Source organism: Scyliorhinus torazame, chromosome 7, assembly GCF_047496885.1.
Source record: "Scyliorhinus torazame isolate Kashiwa2021f chromosome 7, sScyTor2.1, whole genome shotgun sequence".
NCBI classification, from domain to species: Eukaryota; Metazoa; Chordata; class Chondrichthyes; order Carcharhiniformes; family Scyliorhinidae; genus Scyliorhinus; species Scyliorhinus torazame.
The window spans coordinates 107,435,198-107,454,193 of NC_092713.1; the positions used below are offsets into that span (position 1 = coordinate 107,435,198).

General features: G+C 44.3%; 1 protein-coding gene across 1 annotated transcript in view; it reads left to right on the plus strand.

Annotated features, from left to right (window-relative positions):
- Positions 1 to 4,324: 4,324 nt before the first annotated feature.
- nmnat2 (nicotinamide nucleotide adenylyltransferase 2) overlaps positions 4,325 to 18,996 on the plus strand; it is a 472,861-nt gene continuing 458,189 nt past the window's right edge. Inside the window, exon 1 of the mRNA XM_072511235.1 lies at positions 4,325 to 4,541. Coding sequence (XP_072367336.1) covers positions 4,457 to 4,541 — 85 coding nt within the window. The 5' untranslated portion in view covers positions 4,325 to 4,456. The remainder of the gene's footprint in view (positions 4,542 to 18,996) is intronic.

The window sequence follows — 18,996 nt, forward strand, 5'->3', positions numbered from 1 at the left end:
CTGCAGTCGACACCTTATTAACTCATTCATTCCCCCCCCAGTGAATCTGCGCAACTTAAACTCACGTATACTCCCATCATTTAGACCTAGAAATAAACTAAGAGGTGTAATTATAGAATCATAGAATTGTTACAGCACTGAATAATAATTAATAATAATCTTTATTGTCACAAGTAGGCTTACATTAACACTGCAATGAGGTTACTGTGAAAAGCCCCTCGTCGTCACATGCCGGCGCTTGTTCCGGTACAGAGAGGTAGAATTCAGAATGTCTACATTACCTAACAACACGTCTTTCGGGACTTGTGGGAGGAAACCGGAGCACCCGGAGGAAACCCATGCAGACACGGGGAGAATGTGCAGACTCCGCACAGACAGTGACCCAAGCTGGGAATCGAACCTATGACCCTGGCGCTGTGAAGCAACAGTGCTAGCCACTGTGCTACCATGCTGGAGGCCATTCGGCCTGTCATGACTCTACTAGGTCTCCAATGAGCAATTTGCCTTGTGCCGCTCCTCCGCTTTCTCCCTCTAATGCCACAAATCGTTCCTTCTCAGATAATAGCCCACCTCCCTCTTGAATTCCTGATTGAACCTGCCTCCACCGCACTGTCAGGAATGTATTCCAAATCCTAACCACTCGCTGCATGAAAATGTTTCTCCTCATTGTTTCCATTGCTTCTTTTGCCGATTGCTTTAATTCTGTGCATGATTTTCCCACCAATTGTCAATATTTTTTCCCTATCTACTCTGACCAAATGACTCAAGATTTTGAATATCTCTATCAAATCTCCTCTCAACCTTCTCCTCTCGCAGAAAAAGTCCCAACTTCTTCAATCCATCTATATAACTAAAGTTCCTCATCGCTGGAACCATTTTCATGAATCTTTTCTGCATCCTCTCTAATGCCTTCACATTCTTCCTGAAGTGTGCTGCCCAGAACTGGATGCAATACACCAGTTGAGGTCAAAGCAGTGCTTTACACAAGTTTAACATAACTTCCTTGCTTTTTTATATCCCTTTTAATAAAGCCTAGGATGTTGTATGCTTTATTAACTGCTCTGTTAACCTATTCTGCCACCTGCAATGACCTATGCATATATACACCCAAGCCCTCAGTTCCAGCACAACCTTTTGGATTGCAACTTTTATTTTATATTGTCTCTTGCAACCAGAATGAAACACTTCACATTTCTCCACATTAACTTTTGTGTGCTACTTCTCCACCCGTTCCACCAACCTGCCTGTGTGTTTTTTGAAGTTTTACACTATCCTCCTCCCAGTAGGGGTAGCACGGTAGCACACCTGGATAGCACTGTGGCTTCACAGTGCCAGGGTCCCAGGTTCGATTCCCCGTTGGGTCACTGTCTGTGTGGAGTTTGCACGTTCTCCCCGTGTCTGCGTGGGTTTCCTCCGGGTGCTCAAGTGGGTCGGTGCAGACTCGATGGGCTGAATGGCCTCCTTCTGCACTGTGTGTTCTATGTTCTATGTTCAGTTCACAATGCTTCCAAGTTTCATAACATTTGCAATTTTTGAAACTGTGCCCTGCACAAGGTAATGATACATATCAGGAAGAGAATACGTTGCTAACAGTTGCCCTGGGGAACTCCACTACAAACCTCCCTCCAGTCTGAAAGACACCCATTAAACACAAATCCCTGTTTTCTGTCACTGTCAATTTTGTACCATGATGCTGCTGTCACTTTTGTTCCATGCATGCTAACTTTGCTCACAAGTCTGTTGTATGGAACTTTATCAAATGTCTTTTGGATGTCCTATACACCATATCAACATGATTATTCTCATTACTCTCTGCCACCCCTTCAATAATATTAATGAAACAGTTTTTGGCCCTAAAGTTGTGTTGAATTAGCATTTGCTCTGTATTTATTAGCAAATATAAACATCACCAATCCATGAATTTACAGATTGTGATGTTCTTTTTTTCTTCATTCACAGGATGTGAGCATTGCTAGCAAGGCCAGCATTTATTGCTCACCCATAATTGCATTTGAGGAGATCGTAGTGAAGTATCTTCATGAACCACTGTATTGTATGTTGTGAAGGTATTCCCACAGTGCTGTTAGGGAGTTTGCCAGGATTTTGATTCAGTGATAGTGAAAAAATGGTGATATGTTTCCAAGTCAGGACGGTGTGTAGCTTGGAGGGAAATCTTCTGGCGGTGTTTCAATGTGCCCGCTGCCTTTGTTCTGTTTGGTGACAGAAATCATGGAATTGTACTGTGTTGTCATCTCTAGCTTAGTACATAAGAGCATAAGAACTATGAGCAGGAGTAGGCAATTCAGATCCTCAAGCTTGCTCCACCATTCAATGCGATATTGGTTGATTTTGTTTCTGCCTCCACTTTCCGGCCCATTCTCCATAACCCTTCAGCCCATTACGAATTAAAAATCTCTCTCCTCCTTAAATTTACTCAATGCTAAACAGAAACATTGCCTAAGCAGCAATATGATTTATCTGTAACACCGCAGTAGACAATAGGTATGAGCTGATGAACTCCTTTACATGGTTGGTATAATCCAGTGTCATTCTGCAGGCTGTTGTCCTCCATATTCACCATGTCCTCTCCTAATTGCCCCCAGCTGGAAAAATGGGTTGTGGCCCTGCAATGCAGTCCTTTGCTTGCTGAGAAAATAAAATCTTCTAATGGTCCCTGTGGTCATTCACACTGGGTAATTAATTAAGTACAACTGTATTATATACATACTATGGGACAAAATGCTGACTAATATAATCAGTTTTCACAAGTTGCACATTTTTGCATGTTGTGCACAAAAGTAATTATTTTGTTGTACATATTCAAGTATCTGTCCTAACCAGGACGAGTTTAAGAATTCATTCTAAAATTAGGTCATTAACTACAACTACATTCAGTTCAGATGAAAGTTCATTGCCCTGAAACATTAATGTTGTTTCCTTCTCCACAGATGCTGCCAGGCCTGCTGAGAGTTTCCAGAACCTTCTGTTTTTATTTCAGATTTCCAGCAGCTGCAGTATTTTATTTATGTATTGGTGTGAATGTACATATTCATTTGAATGTAGACATGTATTAAGCTATTCACTCTAACCAAGTCATATGTGATTAGGTTATTCACTCCAGAGCATAGATTTCTACAGCACAGGGACCCATTCAGTCCATCAGCCAGCTTGTTAACTGAGATACCCAATTAATGCCATTCTATTTCTCTACCCCACAGCCCTGCAATGCTTTTCATTCTCAAATATAGATCCACCGTGATTTTGAAAGCTAATGTTAAAGCCAGTTCCATTGTCATTTCAATCAGCTCATTTCAGGTCATAATAGCTTGCTACAGTAAAACAATATCTCCCCATCTCCCCTCTGGTTTCTTACACATTTGTATGCTCTGGTTACTGATCTTCCTGCCAATGGGAACAATTTCCCTTCATTAACCTACATCGTTTTAAACACTTCTATTATATCTCTCAATGTTCCTTGCTCTCAGAGAACAATTGCAGTTCCTCTACCCTCTCTGAAGCTCTTCATCCCTAACCCAGGAAACCTCGCCAAGTGCGCATGTTATTCACTTTAACCAGACATCGAAACATTGAACATTTATGGCATAAGAGGCCATTCCGCCCATTGTATCTGTCTGAGCAAAAATAACTATCCCACCTTATCCTACATTCCAGCTCTTGGTCCATGGCCATGTGAGTTAAGGCTCTTCAGGTGCATATCCAAATATCGTTTAATGCGATGAGGGTCTCTGCCTCCACCACCCTTTCAGGCAGTGGTTTACAGACCCCCACCATCCTCCCTCTGGATGACAAGAAATCTCATCTCCCGTCTAATTCTTCTGCTCCTGTGTACAGGTTATTCAGACTAGCCAAGACATTGAAATGATGAAGAATGTCACGCAATTGTGCAATGCTGAACTTTGGATAAAGAATAACCCAACGGCAAGTATCAATAAAGAAAGCGGTGCTAGTAACAGTATATTACACCCTGGCCATTCCATGTTGACCGCCTCAGTTAAAAGTGGAATAACACCAATTTGAGACCTGGAGTTTGTCCTTCCTCACAAGCGGTACTGGAGGAAAATGGGATTCAGATGATACACAGTGACGCCTCCCAGAGCAGCCAGAGCTCCAAACCAAAACACATGGTCATCCCCTTTTGATCATTTTTACAACAGAAATGTCCTCAAATCCAAGCAGCGACAGTGTGATCACAACATTGAAACGCTGCGACCCTTAGACCCTCATGGGGTGGCCTGTCTGCACACAACTCGCGGAGAGAGAAATTTTGGAGGCAAACGGGGGACATGAAACTAAAAAGTAAAGACATCCATAATCAATGGGTGACGCAGTGTGTATGAAGAGCGATCCAGCCGAGGCTGTAAAAGGGTCTGAGTGTCGCCGCACACTGCAGAGAACAGGAGAAAGGCACTGAAGGAGCACAGGGCGACTTGGCAGTATGGCCGAGCCCAGTAAAACCCACGTTATCCTGTTGGCCTGCGGGAGCTTCAACCCCATTACCAAAGGACATATTCAGATGTTCGGTAAGATTTCATTAACCTGCTCACTGCTGTCGATATTGCTGTTTCGTTTTAATGCGAGACTGTCTTTTAAACGTCGCTCTGAACGAATCACTTATTGCATTCATTGATTGAGGAAAAAAAAGCCAGTTTCTGACGAAATAGCCTTTAAATAGAGGAAGTTATTGTAAAAAGTTCGTCCCGCCGGAGCTGCTCCTTCCCCTTTGTTCGCTGTCCAGGCCCTATGGTGCTGAAAGGCAGGGACGGCAAATACTGCCTCAACCCACTTTCACCCGACTCCAGCAAGCCAACCTCAACGTTGCAACATGTATAATGGATAGTTGTATTGTTAGCAAAGCTCCCTGACATGGTCAACAGCCGGGGAGAATATATATCCAGCTGCCCAGTAAACAGTTGCACCTGTCGTTCTTAGGCAGAATATATGATTTTGTATACATTTTTCTTTTTTGTGTGTGTGAATTTACTTGCGATTATCTAGAAAGGTTTATTTGCTTGGAATTATTTCCCCCGCTCTTTGTGTCAAATTATGTGTTTTATGAAAAGTTTAATATTTGGTGGTGAATATGCATTGTTTGTTTAATTCTTTGGGGACCAGTCCGATGCCCCAAGTGCTGTGCAATGGGTTAAGATAAATACCCGATTGGATGGACGCTTCGGTGAGGAATCCTGGAGAAATTGTTGGTGCTGAACAGACCAGTAGACGACCTAAGAACTTGATTGTTTATGTCCTTCTTGTCCCGAATACAGACGGGGCTGTAATTTGCAGTGATTACTGTTGATGTGATCTTTCTTTATTAGAAATAAACCGTGAATATTTCAGCACCTGCCTGAGCAGTGGAATGTGAATGGGCTTCCAGTGCTCTTAGTTATCCGAAATAATCAGGAGACGGGTTTTGTTATTGTGTTGAAGGTCTGATGGGAGGGTGGTCTTTAGCCGCTATGCACAACGATGGAGATGGTCATGAATGATGAATATTAAAAGGTTTAAGGACGTTGAGAGGAATGCTCCCAGATTACATTTATTTGCAAATGTTGCAGACTGGGTCCTGAGCACTGGGGAGCTATGGCAGTGGCTGGGCTGCAGACTGCTTTTCTTCAGCACTTTACATGTGACGAGCTTGGCATTCGGAGAAGTGGAAATTTCCAGTGAATCGCCGGGTTGGCAGGCGGCAACATCAAGTCGGTTCCATTGAACACAAAATGGAACACAGAAATAACCAGCGCTGAGCTGAAAAGGCTGAGGGTGGTCTTCAAGAATGGAAGATTGAACATATGCAGGCATTGCCGCCGCTGCAAGTACCCTGCCCGTTCGGATGTGCCTCCTTCTTTGAGCGAGTGATGCCCTTTAATCGTCGGGGAATGATATAATTAGCTACCACGTAAAATCAACAGGAGGCCACAGTTTGCTGTATTATTTCCATTCTGTTAATATTTTAGTAAACTTTCAATGCAGCACCGGCCATCAGAAGGAAATTGTCGCTGTCCAGGATGACCTTTAATGTTGAATAGGCATTTCATTTAAAAAAGAGATAGCCTTCAAGGAGAACCCTTGATAAAATGGCTGCTTTACAATATCCATACAATCATTAGAATGCAATGGGCAGTAATCAATAACATATATTAACACGAGTATGACAAATCTGACTTTGTTATTGGAGGATGCCTACAATTAAGGTGAAAACGTTGTTTGCACAATATTATAATGAGCAAACGGATACGTAGATTTTAAAAATTTTCCCCATGAAAGTAATATTGTTCAATTTTTAGGACATGTCTGAATCTGTATCAATTCCAGGTAGGGGATTCCATCACCGTGTAAGACTGAAGATATAAAATTCTAGCAACAAGCTTAAGAAAGGGAAGGGATTGAAGAATTACTGGTAATGTAAGATCTCCTGGGGTGTTCGTGGATATAAGCACTGATACATTCTGTATATATGCACTGATGCAGAACGGATTTGTTATTACATTGCAGGCAGGTTGTTTACAGACAGGCTGAGGTGAAATATTTCAGGCCCAGTTCAATCATTCAGCTTCATTTCAGAAACGATCTATGGTGAGGGTGCAGATAAATGAGTACAATTAAAGGACCTAAAATTAGAACAGTTGTATTGCAGGTTCATTTCTAAGTGAATTATTTATAAGTTTAGAGCTCTCACCTGTTTTACTGCTATGTATATTATCATTTCCCTGTAGCCTCAAGTCAAACCCTCCTCAATGAAAAGCTTAAGTCAGGATGAAAGTGGCCTTGTTACTAATTGATATATGTTTAGATGATTAGAACTTTTTCTTCAGAGATTTCCAATACAACCTGCCATGAATTTGCTTGGGTTACTCCAAAACGGGAGGTAATATGGTCTGAGAACCACAGAATTGTGGTAGGGGCTGGTTTAGCACACTGGGCTAAATCGCTAGCTTTTAAAGGTATTAAATTGCCAGCAGCGCGGTTCAATTCCCGTACCAGCCTCCCCGAACAGGTGCCGGAATGTGGCGACTAGGGGCTTTTCACAGTAACTTCATTGAAGCCTACTTGTGACAATAAACGATTTTCATTTCATTTCATTTTCAATTGTTACCGTGCAGAAGGAGGCCTTTTGGCCCATGCCTGCACTGTCTCTCCAAACTAGCATCATGACCAGTGCCATTCCCCTGCCTTTCCCTCATATCCCTGCACATTGTTTCTATTCAAATAGTTATCCAATGTCGTCTTGAATGACTCAATTTGAACCTGCCTCCAAAACAGTTTCAGGAAGTGCATTCCACACACCAATCACTGGTTGTGTGAAATAGTTTTTTTCCTCACATCTTATTTGCTTCTTTTGCAAATCACTTTAAATCCATGCCCTCCCACTTTTGAGCCTCTTGCGAGTGGGAACAGTTTCTCTCTATCTACTCTATCCAGCCCGCTCATGATTTTGAACATCTCTATCAAATCTCCTCTTGGCCTTCGTCTCTCCAAGGAGAACAGTCCCAATACCTACGCATAACTGAAGTTTCTCATTGCTGGAACCTTTCTTGTAAAGCCTTTCTGCACACTCTCCAATGTACTCACATCTTTCCTATAGTGTGGCACCCAGAACTGTGCACAATATTCAAGCTGAAGTCTAACTAATGTCTGGTACAAATTCAGCATAACCTCCTTGCTATTGTATTCTATGGCTCTATTAATAAAGTCCAGAATACTATACATGTTATTAACTGCTCTCTCCAGCTGTTCTACCACCTTTGATAACTTATACACATTTACATCCATGGCCCTCTGCTCCTACAACCCCTTAAGAATTTTACCACTTATCTTATATTCCCTCTCCACGTTCCTCCTACCAGAATGCATCACCTCACACTTCTTCTAATTTTTTTTCAAATTCATTTACGAGATGTAGGTGTCGCTTGTTAGGCCAGCATTTATTGCCATTCACTAGTTACCCTGCAGAAGGTGGTAGTGAGTTGCCTTCTTGAACCGCTGCAGTCCTTGTGGTGTAGATACACCCAGTATGCTGTTCATGAGAGAGTTCCAGGATGTTGCCCCAGCGACAGTGAAGGAACGGCGATATATTTGCAAGTCAGGGTGGTGGCTCAAGGTGGTGGGGTTCCCAGGTATCTGCTGCTCTTGTCCTTCGAGATGGTAGTGGGTTTGGAAGGTGATATTTAAGAAACCTTGGTGAGTCACTGCAATGCATCTTGTAGATTGTACACACGGCTGCCACTGTTCATTGGTGGTGGAGGGTTTGAATGTTTGTGGAAGGGGAAGCAATCAAGCGAGCTGCTTTGTCCTGGATGGTGTTGAGCTTCTTGAGTGTTGTTGGAGTTGCACTCATCCAGGCAAGTGGAGAGTATTCCATTAGACTCATGACTTGTGCCTTGTAGATGGTGGACAGGCTTTGGGGTGTCAGGAGGTGAGTTACTCACCGCAGGATTTCTAGTCTTTGACCTGCCCTGGTAGCAATACGGTATTAAGTGGCTAGTCCAGTTCAGTTTCTGCTCACTTCACAAACTTGTCAATGTCCTGTTGAAGTTCAACACTGTCCTCTTCACAATTTACAATACTTCCAGGTTTTGTGTCATCCACAAACTTTGACTTGTCCCCTGCATATCAAGATTTAGATCATTAATATATATCAGGAAAAGTGAGGGTCTGCATACCTACCCATGGTGACGAGGGCTACAAACTTTCCTCCAGCCTGAAAAAGACCCATTTACCATTACTCTTTGCTTCCTATTATTCAGCCAATTTTTTGTCCATGTTGCTAGTGTCCCTTTTATTTCATGAGCTATAACCTTTCTCTCAAGTCTGTTGTGTGGTACAGTATTGAATGCCTTGAGAAAGTTCATGGCCAATTCTCCGTCGACCGGAGATTCGGCACCAATCGCGGCCACGGAGTTGCCGCTGCGCCGGTCGGGGGCTGTTGAAAGCGCCCCCCCCCCCCCCCGGCGATTCTCCACGCTCGACGGGCCGAGTGCCCGCTGAGTTCCGCCGGCGTGGTACGTATGGTCCTACCCGGGGGGACCTCGGAGTTCTGACTGTGGGTGCTGTCCTGGTAGCGGGGCAGGAGGGGATCCGATTCCGGGGGGGCCTCCACGGTGGCCAGGCTCATGATCGGGGCCTACCGATCAGCAGGCGGGCTAATTGCGGGGGGAGGGGGGAGCTATGTTCCTCCATGCTGGGCCCCTATAGGGCTCCACCATATTGCCCAGAGGCCAGCGTGGAGACGGCAACCCGCGCGCACAGCACTCCAGCGCCATACTAGCCCCCGAGGAAGGGGTGAATGCCTGGGTCTGGAGGCCCGTTGACGCCAGCATCGCTCGCGCCGGTTTTGACTCCGGCGTCAACACTGGCCGGGATTTCAGAGAATCCCGGCCCATGTACTCCACATCAACAGCATCAACCTTTTCTGTTACCTCCTCAAAAAACTCCGGCAAGTTAGTTGAACACCATTTCCCCATTAGAAATCCATGCTGGTTCTTCCTAATCAACAAACATTTTTCTACGTGACATTTTTCTATCCTGAATAATTGTTTCAAGTAGCTTGCCCACCATTGGTGTTAAACTGACTGGTCTTGCCAATTCTCCAGTCCTCTGGCACCTCCCCTGAATCTAGAGATAACTGGAAGATTATGGTCAGTGCCCCTGCAATTTCCATTCTCACTTCCTCCAATATCTTTAGATGCATCTCATTCGGTTCTGGAGTCTGGTCAATTTTAAATACTAACAGTGTATTCAAAGCATCCTCCTTATCAATTCTGAACCCTTCTAGGGACAGATTTTCCTTGTCTGGCTCCATGACCTGCATCACATCTACCTCCTGGGATGCAAAGTATTCATTTACTACCTCAGCCATGCCCACAGACTCCATGCGCAAATTCTCTTTTTTGTCCCGAATCGACCATATTCCTTTTACCACCCTTTTACTATTTATGTGCCTATCGAAGACTTTGGGATTCCCCTTTAAGTTGGCTGCCATCTTTTCTCATAATCTCTCTTCATTTCTCTAATGTGCTTTTTCACCTCCCCTCTGGGGTATTCCTCTTGGCTAACAACTATGTTTTCTACCTGACACCTGTCAAAAGCACTTTTTTTCCTCTTTCCCTTAATTTCTATCTCTTCATCCAGGGAGCTGTTATTTGTGAATAATTATATTATGCCGTCTGCTTGCATTTTCATCTCAAAATATATTTTTAAAATTGTTTTTATTGCAAATCAATAGCTGTTTAAAGGAGTTTGAATGTAGAGTATTGGGGAACAACAGAAGCCACAGGCTCTGTGTGGGGCTAATGCCATTTATGTTGTGGATGTTAAGTGAAAATAAACCCGGTTAACGTAGAGAAGAAATGCCGGCTTTATTTAATTTGGTTTATAAGGGCCACTAAATTATTCAAAAAGGCATTGATGATTATTGTCAAACATTGAGAGCTTACAATAAACATTCAACCGCTAGAATTTGGAAGAAAACCAAACTCATTTTTTTGAAAGATCACCTATTAAGGAGGAGTAATGTAATCTATTACAGGTAAAAGTGCAGAGATACACAATGTGCTGCAGAAGTGACCTCAGCTGGCTTGTAGTTAAATATAATTCCTAATTGCTTTGTGACTGCAATAATTCAAAGGACTTACGGATATTTATGTGCTGAGATGCTATTTTGTACAATGCAAGATGAACATTCAAATTTTAGAACATGTTTTCCACTTTTTGATGGAAATGTAATGAGGGAATGGCTGGATGAAGGGAAGTAGGGTGTAAAATATTATTGCATGAGCTATGAAAGCATATTAGCAGTAACTAGTTTACATTTACATACATACTGACCTGGAATTTTCTTTATATTTGCATGGACATAGACCTGTAGCCTGGAGACAAAGCAATTAAGAGGCTTTAAAAGGTATCATGGAGTTTTGGGTTGCATGTGGGTTATGCGTGTAATCACAATAGGCCCAACTCTTCTCAATCTTTTACATCTGTCCATCAAACCCTTCATTTTGATCAATTTCTGCCCATAAAACTGACTGATCCAACTCCCAAATTTGAATCTCCACAAAATGTCCATGGATCTCAATTTTTGTGCCCAAACCTTCAGACAGGGTGGCTAGTTTGTTTGGCCTATTAGCTGCAACTGTTTGAGCATTGTTTTTAAATCAATTCTCCCTGAGAGCTGCTCCATATTACCTTTTTATTTTGAATGGATTTTTATGGTTTCAATATGTCACAGTAAAAGTTGAAAAGCCTCTCTGATTGCTCGATCTTTAACATGATGTGCATCAATGATGGTTAAATGAGTTGAAATCTAAATTTAAGATTCAAAGAAGAAATATATTGGTCTGGATATGGCATTTCCTTGAGCCTCAATGATTACATGGAATTCCATTGATCTTTGGCCACATGCAGGTATTTTATGATTGGGTGTATACTCATGCTTTTGGGGGAATGCTGGGATATGATTTGACATGAGCAAAGGGGGCAACCTCAGGTGCAATTTTGGGTGCAACATTTGGGTTGCTCCCAGGAAAGATACAGTGGCACAGATCATCCAGTCAGTATTGATGCCACATGCATTGAACTTACCCGTGAAGACTACCCTTTTAAGACCCTACCCGGGACTAATCAGCACAGACATACAAGGAGAAGAAAATCAAGTGCAAAAGGGGATAGAAGGGAGAACACCCCCATTTTTCAGAATAGTAGCTGTTATTTTCAGGTATGATTTTAAAGGTCCAGGTCTTTCAGTAAGTGAATGTGTTTGTGAGTGGATGAGTGGGTAGTCAGGTCATGGGGAGTAGTTGGGTGGAGGGTACTTGGGTCAGGCAAAGGGGTAGTTGGGTGTGGGGGTGGTTGGCTGGGCCAGGCAGTAGTCAGGTGAGGGGTGGGGTAGTAAGTTCAGGCCATGGGGGTAGTGAGGTAAAGGGGGATTAGCTGGGTTTGCTTTGAGGGTAGTTGGGGGGGGGGGGGGGGGGGTTGGGGTGTGACCAGGACGGGTGGATAGTTGTGGTCCACAGTTTATTTATTCTGGCTAATTACTGAGTTAGTATTAATCAGGTATTAATCAGTGTAACATTTCCAGGGTAGATATGCAGGTAAGTCCTGCGTATATGGACCAAGTCTCCAACACCAAACCCAGTATCAGTGACTTACATGGAGGACTCCAGGCAAGAAAATCAGCCCATTGGAAGTTTAAACTTCCCAAATTCTGTTGGTAGTTTTACAATCATTAGTTTTAGTGTGACTACCATTTTGTATTTTGAATGAATATGTTCTCTTGCTCATGTATTTGCTTTGTTTGGCCCCTTGTTCCGCACTGTAACCAATCACTTTGTCGATGTACCATTTGTCAATGTTCTCTGTTGATTATTCTTTTTGTCTACTGGAAAAGAAAGAGTCTCGGTTTGAGCACATTTGGCAGGGTGTTTCCCAGAGCTTGCAGCAATGAGCACAATCCCACTATTAAGTGGGACGCTGCTGCATTTGTGGACCTCAGTGAGGAACGCTCCGGTGAGGCTGCACTTAGACTCATTTCCTGCACTAATGAGATCTGGACCTCACACCACGGTATCCGGACTCCCCCAACACCACAACTTACCAATTAGGGGGACGAGCCCCCCGCACTCCACCTCATAAGGGCTGGGCGCCCCTGGGCCTGATCCCCGGCATGGGCAAGATGTCACCTGGCACCTTGACACTGCCAGCCTGCTACCCAGGCATTGCCCCTACCAGCCTGGCAGTGCCACCTGGGCACCCTGGTAGTGGCAGGATGCCACTGCCAGGGTGCCTGATTGGTAGTGCCAGGGTGCCCAGGTGGTATCAGGAGTGTCAGGGTACCACACTGCCCAGAGTTCAACCAACCTGAGACCCTGTCCCCCAAGTGCGAATACACTTGGCCCACGTTTGTGGTGTGAAAGGGCCACATATTCCTAGCCCTTCAGGAGCCCCCGCACTTCCTGGTCAGAGACTGCGCATGCGCACGCTAGCGGCCTCCAGCAGCCGCGCCTTGCTCCATGGCGGACTCAGACCGCGGAGCTGGACTCTGAAAATATACCCCCAGATTGGCTGCGCGCCCGACCCTCAACGCCCGCACAAACATTTCTCGGCCATGTATAAGGCCCCCCCTGCCCTCCGATCAGCCCGTCCCCTATCAGGGCGGCCAAGAACTGAGTGCACAGCTGCCACGCTAGTTTCCCTACTGGCTGGACCACATTAGTTCCACGCCGGCGGGCATGGGCTGGTCGGGGGAGGAGAATGGCGGAGCGGGCCTCCATCAATGGCCCTAGGTAGGTGCTGGGTGGCACGGCATACTTTCCAAGTACGCCGCTTTTCGGGGCCCGCAGAATCGGCGAACCGGCGCCGGTCCCGATTCTGTGTGGCGAAATGGATTCTCCGCCCCCGCGCCTGCCACAATTTCGGCATCGGGGTGCAGAGAATCCAGCCCCTGGTCTGAGAAGGATGGCAAGTTGTCTGTTTAATTGTTAAAGTTAACCATTCTCTTCTCACTTAATTACTGCTAATTGCTGTTGATTGATACTTTGCTCTTTATCTGACTTGTTATGGGATCAGGTGTTATGGGGAGAAGGCAGGAGAATGGGGATGAGAAAATATCAGCCATGATTGAATGGCGGAGCAGACTCGACGGGCCGAGTGGCCTAATTCTGCTCCTATGTCTTATGGTTACCTTTTTCATTTTTAATAAACTTTCCAAATTCATTCTTCAATGTGCTCTTTCTTGCCATATTGTTAAGTTACTAGAACTTGATGTGATTTACAATAGGAGGGGTTATTGCAATCTTAATTGAACCCATAAATCTTATACTTCTGTGGGGTTTCCCTACTTATGTCCAATTTACCACAATCCAGATTTGATCCAGTGTATTGAAAAGGAATTTGGTGCACAGATTTATTTTGGTAGTTTGCCATGTTGCTAATCATTCTGATTTACCATTCGCAGAACATATTTATGTATTTAAACCTAGGAGACACACCTCCGTGTGAAGGACCAGGTTAGGTTAAGGAAGGGGTGGGTCAGGCAGGTTTTTCACTCGGGGTTTGATTTAAAATCGAGGGGTGTGGCAATTTTAATGAGCAAAAAGATGGGATTCATGAGTGCGAAGGAGGTGAGGGATCCAGGTGAGAGATATGTGATTGTGAGTGGGGTATTGGAAGGGGCACCGGTAGTGTTGGTAAATGTGTTTGCCCCAAATTGGGATGATGTAGGTTTTATGAGGGGGTTGCTGGCAGCAATCCCGGATTTGGCCACGTACCAGTTGATCATGGGAGGAGATTTTAACTGTGTCCTGGAGCTGAGGCTGGATAGATCGAGCCCCAGGTCGATGGGTAGGGTACGAATGGCAAGGGAGCTGGTGGGGTTTATGGAGAGGATGGATATGGTGGATCCATGGCGCTTTCAGAACCCAGAGGGAAGGGAGTATTCCTTCTTTTTCACACGTCCTGAAGGTGTGTTCGAGGATTGATTACTTTGTAGTGAGTGGGGAGATTTTGGTTGGTGTGGAGGGGGCAGAGTATGCAGGGATAGTTATCTCGGACCATGCACCCCACTGGCTGGACATTTGGTTCAGTACGGGGCGAGAGCAGAGGCCGGGGTGGAGGTTTGACACAGGTTTGTTGGCGGTTGGAGATTTTTGTGATAAGGTGCGGTTGGCGATTAGGGGTTATGTGGAGTTCAATCAGAATGGGGAGGTGTCGGTGGGCATTTTTTGGGAAGCACTGAAGGCAGTGGTCCGGGGAGAAATTATCTAATTTACGGTTTGTGCGAATAAGGAAAGGAGGACGGAACACGACCGTCTCGTGAGCGAGATAGTGGAGGTGGACAGGGAATATTCTAGGGTGCCCACCGTGGAGGGATTGACGAAGAGGAAAACGTTGCAGGGGCAATTTGACAGGCTGACAACGGGGAGGGTGGTAGGGCAACTGTGTAGGGCAAGAGCGGTGCAATACGAGTATGGGGAGAAGGCGAGCTGCATGCTGGCGCATCAGCTGCGGAGGGTGGCTGCGTTCAAGGAAATATTGAAAATCCGGACTGGGGCTGGGGATGTGGTGTCAGAGCCAGGGAAGATAAATGAGGCATTTAGAGAGTATTACAAGGGACTTGATGAGGCAGACCCAGGAGGAGAGGAGGGGGACATGTGGTGGTTTCTGGACAAGCTGGAATTTCCCCAGGTGGAGGAAGCAAAGAGGCAGGCATTGGGGCTGAGGGAGGTGCTGGATAATATCAGGGGTATGAAGTCGGGGAAGGCCCCTGTGCCGCATGGGTACCCGGCAGAATGTGATAAGGAATTTGCGGCGGACCTGGCACCACATCTGTTGGGGGCGTTTAATGAAGCACTGGAGAAGGGGGAGTTGCTGGAGACGATGACTCAGGCAGTAATCACACTAATCCCCAAAAAAGGGAAGGATCCGGTGGAATGTGGGTCGTATAGACCTATATCACTATTGAACACGGATGTGAAAGTATTGGTTAAGTTGTTGGCGGGGAGGATGGAGGATTGTGCCCCGGGGGTGGTTGCAGAAGATCAAACAGGCTTCGTGAAGGGCAGGCAGCTCGCGAGTAATATAAGATGGCTGTTGAACGTGGTGATGAATCGAGAGCTCTGGTACCAGAGGTGGTGGTGTCTATGGACGCGGAGAAACTATGTGATCGGGTGGAGTGACGGTACTTGTTCGAAGGTTTGGGTTTGGGCCGCGATTGTGGCATGGGTGCGGTTGCTGTATGTGGCGCCAAGAGCGAGGGTGAGGACGAATGATATGAGCTCACGAAGCTTTGACTTACACAGGGGTACGAGGCAGTGGTGCCCGCTGTCGCCGCTGCTGTTTACGCTGGCCATAGAGCCATTGGCGATGGCTTTCAGGGGGTCGGCAGAGTGGCAGGGGATAGTGAGGGGACAGAGGGAGCATCAGGTGTCGCTCTATGCCGATGACCTCTTGGTGTATGTTTTTGATCCGTTGGAGAGTATGGGAAGGATTATGGTGTTATGGGCCAGGGTTTAGAGAACCCCAAAGTGTATCATGGAGTTCACCTGACCCACAACGTTTCATAGATTGTGGTATGGGGAGCACACGGCCCACTCTACAGGTGTGGTACAGCAGAAATGGAAAAGTATTTTTTAAAGCAAAACAGTGTTTATTCTATGAACTCAAGTTAATCTTTTTAAAACATACAATGAACATCTTAGCAACCACTAATTCAAATACAACCCCCAAAGACTACAACACTAAGTAATCCTTTAAGCTTTCCTTTTAACATCCATACGACTTAAAAAAGAGAACTTTAACAGAAGCACATCAGGTTAAAATCACTACTGAAAACATTTATAATTCTGAATTCACCAAATGATCAAGAGATAGTCTTTTCATGGCAGAGAGATCAACAGGAGAACTGCTCTGTCTGGCTTCAGCTCCAACACTGAAAATGAAACTAGAACACACCCTGCAGCCTGCTCAAAAATGAAAGTAAAAAGCTGACAAACAGCCCAGCTCCACCAACTCTCTGACATCACTGCAGTAGTAAACACCCATTTCTTAAAGGTACTCTCACATGACACCTCCCCCCAAGAAAAAAAACCCATCAACTTCAAGATGGCTTCATTTTTCACCTTTTCACTATCCTTTAAGAAATGCACACAGTAAATATACTTTTTTGTTTAAAAAAAAAAACAACACACGCAAACAGGTACAATAATATAGTCCATTTTTGTTCTTCTTCCTCCAACTGAAATCTTTCCTGATTGACCGTCTCTGATGAACATGAAGGTCTCTGCACGATCCATCCATTGCTCTATGCCTCGACATTTCTCTTTAAAGTCAAATACTTTAGTTGAAATGAAGTGAAATGAAATGAAAATCGCTTATTGTCACAAGTAGGCTTCAAATGAAGTTACTGTGAAAAGCCCCTAGTCGCCACATTCCGGCGCCTGTTCGGGGAGGCTGTTATGTGAATTGAACCGTGCTGCTGGCCTGCCTTGGTCTGCTTTCAAAGCCAGCGATTTAGCCCTCTGCTAAACAGCCCCAATCTGATCACAGAGTCCCTTGCAATTCTCCAACACATGAACATTGGTTATCACAGCTTTCAGGCAGTCAAATGCCTGTTGAAAGTCCGCTGTCCATTGAAATTTTCGACGTTTCTTCAGCAAGTCCATCAGTGGAGCAATCACGCTACAAAACCTTTGCACAAATGTTCGATCAAATCCACTCATGCCAAGAACTCACATTATTTCCCTTTGTCTTCCGGGTATTGGAAACTCCTCAATAACTGTTGGTTTCACATCCCGTGTGACCATTCGACCCTGTCCGATTGTATGGCCAAGGAAAGTGACTTGGGCTTTTCCAAATTCACTTTATCACCAAACCCGCCTCCTGATGTCGATCGAATAACTCCATCAGATGTTTTAAATGTTCTGTCCATGACTGGCTGAAAATTACCAGATCGTCAATGTATATCGCACAATTGGATAATCCTAAAACAACTTTGTTAGTTAACTGTTGAAATGTGGCTGGGGCGTCTTTCATGCCAAATGGCATAACGTTGAATTGGTATATACGATCTGGAGTGACAAAAGCTCAAATATCCATCGCCCTTTCAGATAAAAGTACCTGCCAGTAACCTTTAAGTAAATCCAGTTTGGAAATAAAAGCTGATTGTCCCACTTTCTCAATGCAATCCTGCAAACGTGGGATAGGATAAGAATCCGTTCTTGTAATCGCATTAACCTTTCTATAGTCCACACACAACCGCTGTGTACCTTCTGGTCTAGGTACCATCACTATGGGTGAGCTCCATTGGCTGCAACCCATTTCATTATGCCATTTTTAAGCAAACACTCAATCTCTTTGTTAACCTGTGCCAATTTTAAAGGGTTAAGTCTGTATGGGTGTTGCTTGATCGGAACAGCCTTTCCCACATCTACATCATGGATAGCCATTATAGTACTTCCCAATTTATCTCCACAAACCTGTCCACGTGATATCAATAACTCTTTCAGGTCAGTCTGTTTTTCCTCTGGAACGTAACTCAACAATTTATCCCAATTTTAAAAACATCCTCTTTTTCAAATTTAATTTGAGGTATGTCAAATTCACAGTCATCTGGATTTGGTTCTTCACTTTGAGTTAGAGTCATTAAAACCTCTTCCTTTTTCTCTCTTTCCCTTTCAAAGTACCTTTTAAGCATATTCACATGACACACTCAGTGAGTCTTCCTTCTATTTGGTGTTTTTACCACATAATTCACCTCACTTAATTTCCTTTCAATCTGATAAGGTCCACAAAACCTAGCTTTTAAAGGTTCACCTACCACTGGTAACAATACTAAAACTTTATCTCCACTGGCAAAACTACGAACTTTGGATTTCTTGTCCACTACCCGTTTCATCACATTTTTGCAACTTTTAAATGTTGTCTAGCCAATTCACCTGCTCTATTTAATCATTCCCTAAAATTTGACACGTAATCCAATAATGTAAGTTCTGATTTCTCACTCACCAATTTTTCCTTAATCAATTTAAGGTCCTCTTACCTCATAACCAAAAATTAGTTCAAAAGGACTAAATTTGGTTGACTCATTAGGTGCATCCCTAATTGCAAACAGTACGAATGGAATTCCTTTATCCCAATCCTCTGGATAACCATGACAATAAGCCCTCAACATTGTCTTTAATGTCTGATGCTACCTTTCTAATGCTCCCTGCGATTATGGATGGTACGCAGTTGATATAAATTGTTTTATTCCTAAGCTATCCATAACTTCTTTGAATAACCTGGAGGTAAAATTTGATCCTTGATCCGATTGCATTTCTGTAGGTAGTCCATATCGAGTAAAGAATTTGAGTAACTCCTCCACAATCTTTTTAGCTGTAATGTTACGTACTGGTATGGCCTCTGGAAACCTAGTAGACACATCCATTACAGTCAAAAGATATTGATTCCCACTTATTGTTTTAGGAAGTGGTCCTACGCTATAAA